General features: G+C 29.8%; 2 protein-coding genes across 2 annotated transcripts; both read right to left on the reverse strand.

Moving 5' to 3' along the window:
• Positions 1 to 414: 414 nt before the first annotated feature.
• Positions 415 to 2236, reverse strand: K444DRAFT_589172 (HET-domain-containing protein). Its single transcript, XM_024878091.1, has one exon. The coding sequence runs from the start codon at positions 2093 to 2095 to the stop codon at positions 500 to 502; it is 1596 nt and encodes a 531-aa protein (XP_024737467.1). The 5' UTR covers positions 2096 to 2236; the 3' UTR covers positions 415 to 499.
• A 526-nt stretch (positions 2237 to 2762) lies between these two features.
• On the reverse strand, positions 2763 to 3505 carry K444DRAFT_721882 (uncharacterized protein; the record flags this gene model as incomplete). The annotated part of the gene is made up of 2 exons (XM_024888536.1): positions 2763 to 3268; positions 3466 to 3505. The coding sequence occupies 2 exons, from the start codon at positions 3503 to 3505 to the stop codon at positions 2763 to 2765; spliced, it is 546 nt and encodes a 181-aa protein (XP_024737468.1).
• Positions 3506 to 7605: the final 4100 nt, after the last annotated feature.

A 7605-nucleotide genomic window follows, 5' to 3' on the forward strand; every position in this document is an offset into this window, starting at 1 on the left:
GTTCACGGCCCATTTAATCCTACCCTGCTGTTTCTGATGCTTTGTGTCACGTGTTTGACTGGATGGCTTGCTGCTATCCGTGCGCACTGCCTGAAACTTTGTCGATTTCATCCACCCACTTACCAACTGCTTACAGCAAAGCTCGAAAATGGCTTCAGTTCTAACACTCATTGATTCTATTTTTGATCCACATTTTATGCAGCACTAACCATATATGTTTAGCCTAGATCTAGATCCCTGCACTCGTTCAATTCCTTATTCCATATATTACATGGACTTCTATCTATAGACTAGCCGATGTCGGCGGATGCTGACTTAGCTCTGCCAAAGAGTCAAAAGCTCAAGCAGTAATGGCACTTGTCATTTGCTAACAAAGACCTATGTTATAAAGTTATTATATAGTAAGATCTTACTGCATAATACTGTACGTATACATAACTCGCGTTGTTCTATTCCATTTTCGCCTTCCACACCAACGCCATTTGTGTCAAAGATTTCTTTACTTTACGCCGAATCTAGGCAACTCAAAAATTTCACTTAGTCCGATGCTAACACTCCATATCCTTTTGTTTGAAATGCTGTTAACCACACCATGTTTAATGGATGAACTTATGGTGATGCTATTCCCTCCTTGGCAAATACGCGTGTGACTATCAAGTTTCGAGAGCTCGGGAGATTCGGGAACCCAACCCTCATTGTGTTCGGACCAGGTATGGTTCAGGAGTTTAGTCGCATATTCCGGATATTCCTTCCGATCAAATATAAGACAGCGCGGTTCGCCGTTTCTGAAAAAGACCAAAACTACCAGCTGCATCAAAATCGATCCAAATGTGCCCCTCATATCAAGAACTCGCAAATTGCTGTCACGAGAATAGTAGAACAGACTGTCGACTTCGTTCCACAATTTGCGAGGAGAGCCGTCGAATATTCTCAACCTAGGATCTGCTTGAAAGTGCAAACTGTCCTTGATACTTACGAAAGCATGTCGCGGCATTGTTGCCAAGTAGATTGGATAGGTTAGAGGTTGAAAGTAGTAGGGCCTTCGCTCGTCAAAGCCATTGACTTGAATTCGTAGGTGGACTCGTCCATTTCGAGCATAAAGGCTTGGGCCTATCATCGTCACGGCTATGAACACAATAAATTGCTTCGGCCTCTTCCCTATCTTACCGATATCAGTGTAATAGTCCGGACTAGTCGGGATAAGCCTCGCCGGGTGTTTGTCGTTGAACTGCAGACCTCGCGCACTCATAGAACAAGCCCGGGTCTCACGCCCAAATCTCCGGATGTTTCCACTGCTCTTAAACGACGCCGGAGATCGAGCAATAAAACTGCAGAAACCATCCTCGAAATCTTCCGGCGTGGGTTCCCAAGCAAGTAGCGTCATGTCGAGTGTGTTCTTCGAAATCTCCTCCTGCAATCTGAAAAATGCGCGATGTCTTTCCCCATAGAGCAAAGGGATATAAACGTCGAATATGCCTAAAAGACAGTAAGCCGTATCTTCGATGCGAGTTGTGACGCGCGAGGCCGCCCATGACATTTTCTGCGAAATTGAGTAGTAGGCCAGTGGGGTATCATTCAATATGGCTTCCTTTGGAATTGACGTAATGCCCGATATGACATGGCAAAGCTGAATCTTACTGCCAATCTCCTCCCAGACCCGATCATAGAAGATGACGATCCGCGGTGCCAGGAGCTCTTGAAGGGTCCATCCACGTGTGAACCATCTGCATCTAGGAAACTGATCCTCTGGTGTACTTCCATGCTTGAAGTCAGACAGGAAGACATAACACTTTGCCGCCTGGCGGTACCAGAAGAACATGGAATTGATCGATTCGCTAAGCTCGGCGCTGCTTGACTTGTCGATACAACATGTATCCACCCAGGCATATTGCAGTCCATCGCAGAGCGCCTTCTCACATATGTTCTTTATCTTGTACCAGCCTTCTCTGAGTTTTGCCGGTTTATCCTCCTTGAATTCTTGGAAATCAACCTCGTCGTCACCCCACGTATGAGATAATATGGCATATGGAGGAATATCTGGCTCGTAGAATGGCTTCGGTTCCAGTCTGGTAGTCGATGTATTGATAAGCCACATGACGGACTCCACCGCCGGTCAAACGACGGCTGATTGAAGCAGCAAAACGTTCACCTTGAGATAGGAGGGGCCGATAGAGTTAGTGTCGGTTGCGAGCTTAGTTGTGGTTGCATGTCAAAGTAGTAATATCTGAGGATAAAGCTGATTGTGATTGATATGTCCAGTAACACCAGGTAACATCCACCAGATCAGTTATCAGCTCATTACGTAATGTAACAAACAACGCCACCAGCGCCGATGACCGGCAACGTGCTAAATAATCAGCCCACATGTAGCAAAGGAAATAAGCGAAGGTAAAGGTTGGCGAGCCAGCTAGCCATAGAAGGTTAGTGCCGCATAAATATGGGTCCAAAAACAAGTCATTAAGAGTCGGAACTGAAGCCGATTTCGAAACTCTACTGTATTCTAACGTTTCTCAATAGAAATTCCACTACTCTAACCAATTTCGAAGGCTTCGTGTGAGCCGCAGGCTAGCACCCACGTACTCTAAATCATGTGGTAAAAGCATTAATGCAAAGAGAGGAGGCGTACTTCTGTGACTTTAGGGAATCCCTGTCTTTCTAACGATTCTAGAACATTCGATATGATTGCAATCACATGACGAGAAGTTTGCGGCCTAAAGGATTGAAGGTCACATGATCACTCAAATTTCCCGAACTTTTAGGAGTCAGACAGCCAAAAGCATTCGCGGTACATTGGTTGATAAGGACAAGATTGAATCTGTGACACTGACTTCACCGAGGTGGCCGGTTACCTCTTCAACTCTCTGTAGGCTGGATAGGTTCGATCCACGATAAACGTTCGAATTATTCTGAACACTCGGCGGGGTTGTAGGAGCGTCCATAAGAGAGCTTTTAGCACGACTATTCCCATCAACATGTCCTGGGCAAATAGAAAGTTGTATACTACAGGGATACTGAGGTTTATCCTGAGTAAGAGAGAGGTGGATTGGTACAGGGTGTCGTTCCCTTCCGTCTTCGGGCCCACGGGCCTGGATTCTGCTGAATACGTTCCGGTATAGCTCTGCAACTGTAAATGAAGGCTTCGTGCTTAGATCTCGGAACTCAATAGTAAGCTCTTTAGTGAAGGAGTAATAGCCAACTTCATTTGCAACTGCGTTGTAGGCACATGCTGAAATGAGCTCTGTAACTCCGTTGCCCGCACTTGTATTGGCTGTCGCAGAGTGACAGCAGTCTAGTAGAATAAGGATATCACTTTCGGCTTATTCTAACACATTCTGAATACCGCTCCGTTGTACCGTTGGGCATCTAGTGTTGCGGTCATTTCGCCAACTGTAATACAAAGATTAGACCTGGCTAGGAAATAGGTGTAATTGAGAAGCGGGTGACTTTGGCTATAAGCCCACGAACCTTGTCCAAGATAGCAAGCGATCAGACGTGAGCTTGGCATGCCCCGCGTAGTATACTATGAACAAATAATCTCTGGGATCGTCTTCTGTGACCACAAAATCAAGAATCTTGCGAACTATTTATATTACTAGTATTATAATAATAGCTTAAATAATACCTCTTTATTTTTCTTATATACTATTTTACATCTAGCTACCTATATAGCTATAATCTATAGTATATACTACTTATAACTAGTTATACTAGTAATAAATTCAAATAGTAATATTTCTAGTATTATTTTATTACTAAAATAGATTTTCTTTTTGGAATTCCTTAGTATTTTATTAATTAAAAAATACCTATTTTTTCTTTTCTAAGTCTTATATTATAGTATTATAGAAACAGTATAATATTCTATTATTATTATTTATAGGGCTTTCTATTCTATATTCTATAGCTTATTATAAAATATAAATAATAAAATATCTTTATTTATATCTATTATAAAATCTGGTTTCTTTAATAGTCTATTAATAGAATTATTATATTTTGGCTAGTATTCTAAACCGAAATCAAAAACAGTTAGTTTCTTTATCTATTTTATTTATTAACTATTTAGTTTCCTTTTAATTATAAAATGTCTCAAGTTATTATAATTTATTTTAATAATAATAGTATATTAGATATATATTAGGTAATATTATTAAATATGAAATACTAGAATAATAGCCAAAAGTTTAGAATTATATATTTTATATCTGTTTTTAATTATAGTTATTTTTTTTTTAAATAAAAGGTAATAGAATATTATCTGGTTTCTATTACTTTATTAAAAAGCTAGAAAATTATACTTATAGTTATAAATCCTAAAGTATTTGTTTTTATATAAATTTTTAAGACTAGATTAAAATAATAAAGAATTAATACTATTATAAATATAATTTATAGTTCCCTAAAAGCCTTATCTATTTTATTTGTCTAGCTAAAATAATATTATAGGTTTCTACTAGTTTTTAATAAATTAGTTAATTTTTTTATTATTCTAAAATATCTATAAATAAACTTCTAATAAAAGTTAATAAAACTCAGAAATATTTAGACTTTCCGGATATTATTTTTTAGAGCCGGCTATTTTCTAATAGCTATAATCTGGCTAGCTTCTATTTTTATATTATCTAAACTAATTATAAATTCTAGAAACTTTATTTTTTCTATATTAAATTCATATTTTATTAAATTTATAAAAAGTTAGCATTATTATAATTATTTAAATATATATTAGACTATTATTATATACTATTTTGGGTTTTCTAAATAAATTAAAATATTATTTAAATAAACTATATAAATAATATCTATAAGGCTTATTAGTATATAATTAATATATATCTAAAATATTATTAGAATATTAGAGAATTTAAAAGATATAATATAGTATTTAAAATACTATTTTCTATTTATTATTCTTTTAAATTTATAACTAATAATAAATATTTTTTAAATCTAGTTTTATATATATTTTTATTTTACTAATAAATAGTAATAATATTTGGGTTTTAATAATAATTCTATTTAGATTCCAGTAATTAATATATAAATATAATTAAAATACTAGCTAAACTAATAAAATAATAGATTTATTTCTTTTCTAAGCTAATATTAAGATATTTCTAAAAAAAACTTTAAATTTCCTTTTTAATAAAATATATATAGGGCTATATAGTAATTAGAATCCTGGTTTTAGATTTATATAATATTTTATTATATAATAGTTAAATAGTATATTTATAGCTTTTATAGAAAATATTTAAAAAAAAGTTCTAATATTTTCTAGAAAATATAATTATCCCGTTTATAGTAATAATAATAATTCTTTAGTTATTTATTATAGAATAAGTAATTAATAGAAAAATATATATTTTATATTTTACTATTTTAGTAAATTTCCTAATATTTAGAACTTTAATTTTCTATAATTAAATCTGGTATTTCTATATTATTTTCCTAAAAGAAATTAGAGAATTAATTTAATAAAGCTATAAGAATTCAAATATTATATTAATATAATTTAGATTAAAATTATATAATATAAAATATATATTAGTTTCTTTTCAGTTTCCTAATATATTCTTAATAATAATTCTAAGAATATAATTTTTATATAAATGAATTTTCCTTTTTTTTTAATAAGGTTAAAGGAATTACTTTTAATATTAATAAAATACCTATATCTAAAGCTAGCCTTCTCTTTATATAATTAGTCTTTATATCCGAATTAATTAATATTTTAATTTTATATTTACTTTTTCTTATTCTTTTTATTTTAGGGGCTTTATTTTCTATAATATAAATAAATATAATTACTATAAAATATATTTATTTCTCGGCTTCTTTAGTTCTAGATACTTATATATTTTATAGCTAGACTTATTATAATTATAATAAATCGGGTTTTCCTGATTTAAATAAATAGTAATATAATAATTCTTTTTCTAATAAATAAAATAAATAAAATTCGGTTTTATAAATTCTATTACTATATCTTTATTATTCTAGTTTTATAAATCTTATAATAGAAATATTTTTATTTTTTATTTTATTTCTTTTCTTTCATTATTTTATTTTTATTAAATAAATAGGTTTAAGTTATTTTTAATTTTTATAGCTATAGAAATAAGCGTTTCTTTTTCTTATAGAATATTTCCTTAATAATTAATCTTATTCCGAATCTTCTATTTTAAGCTATTAAATAAGTTATTCTATTCTTATAATAAATTCGTATATTTTAAATTATCTAATAGATTATTTAAATAAGATATAAAGCTTTAAATATTCTAGTTTAATTATTATTTAATATTTTTAAACTTAGTAAAAATATTATTATTATAGTTTTCTAGATCTAAAATAGAATTCTTTATAAATTTAATAAAGGTTTCCTAATTTATAATATTAATATTTACTAATTACTTTTTATATTTCTATATATTTTTAGCTATATTCTTAAAATAGGAAATATAATATATAACTTTTATTATATTTATAATTTAGATAATTCTATTATTTTTATATTATTTTAGTTCTATTTAATAAAAGAAATCCTGGATTTCTTTAATATTTTTTCTTTTATAAATTAATAGTTCTCGGGTTTTTAGAATTCTCTAAATTAAAAATATTATTAGAAATATAATAGATTCTATATTAGATATTCGAATATCTTTAAAATAATAAATCTGAGCTTCTAGCTTCTTTAAATTCTCTTTCTATTATATTTCTATTTCTAATTTAGTAATATAATAATAAGCTATTACTAATTTCTCTATTATTATTATTCTATTAGCTAGTTCTAGAAATATCTGAGTTCTATTTTCTTTTTCTAATTAGATAATATAAAGAATACCTAATTAGATACTTCTCTAAATATCTGGCTAGGTTATTATAGAAGGGAAATTATAATAAGACAAAAACTCATATAAAGTATACTAGAGTATAAAATGTAATTTAATAGTAAAATAATAAATTAAAAGCATAAATAGTAAAGTATAAATAGTAAAGTATAAATAGTAAAGTATAAATAGTAAAGTATAAATAGTAAAGTATAAATAGTATATAGTATATAAAAGCTTAATTAATTAAATACTTATAAAGAATTATTCTCTAAATCTATAGAAAAACTAGCTTTCTTATATAATTTCCGTAAGTTATATATAAAAGGCTATAGCCTTTACTATATAACCTAAATCTCAAAACCGCTAAAATAATATAATTTTTAATAAATATAGCCTATTATACTATATCCGACCTCTTATTTATTTATACTTGTTTCCTAAATACCAAAAATAATAGAAAAATCCTATTTAGAATTCAAAATAATAAAAATATTTAGGATCTTTCTTTATTAGTTAATTTAATTTCTCTTCTATATATCTAAAATAAGACTTATTACTTTTAAATAGTCTTATTTCATATTCCCGAACTTACTTAAAGGCAATCCGAACTCGCTTAACTATATTCTTATATTAATTAGTATTTGCCTTTAACTATTACTTAATTTCTGCTTTTATTATAGGATATTAAAAAGGCTTATTATAGTAAATTATATTATAAATTATACTAATATACTTTAAATAAATAGCTTTTTCGAATTTCGTATTATTTATA

This window comes from Hyaloscypha bicolor, assembly GCF_002865645.1.
Source record: "Hyaloscypha bicolor E unplaced genomic scaffold K444scaffold_60, whole genome shotgun sequence".
Lineage (NCBI taxonomy): Eukaryota > Fungi > Ascomycota > Leotiomycetes > Helotiales > Hyaloscyphaceae > Hyaloscypha > Hyaloscypha bicolor.

Bases quoted from the DNA above. Each gene is read 5' to 3' on its own strand.
- K444DRAFT_589172 (XM_024878091.1), bottom strand. From the start codon at position 2,095: ATGTGGCTTATCAATACATCGACTACCAGACTGGAACCGAAGCCATTC.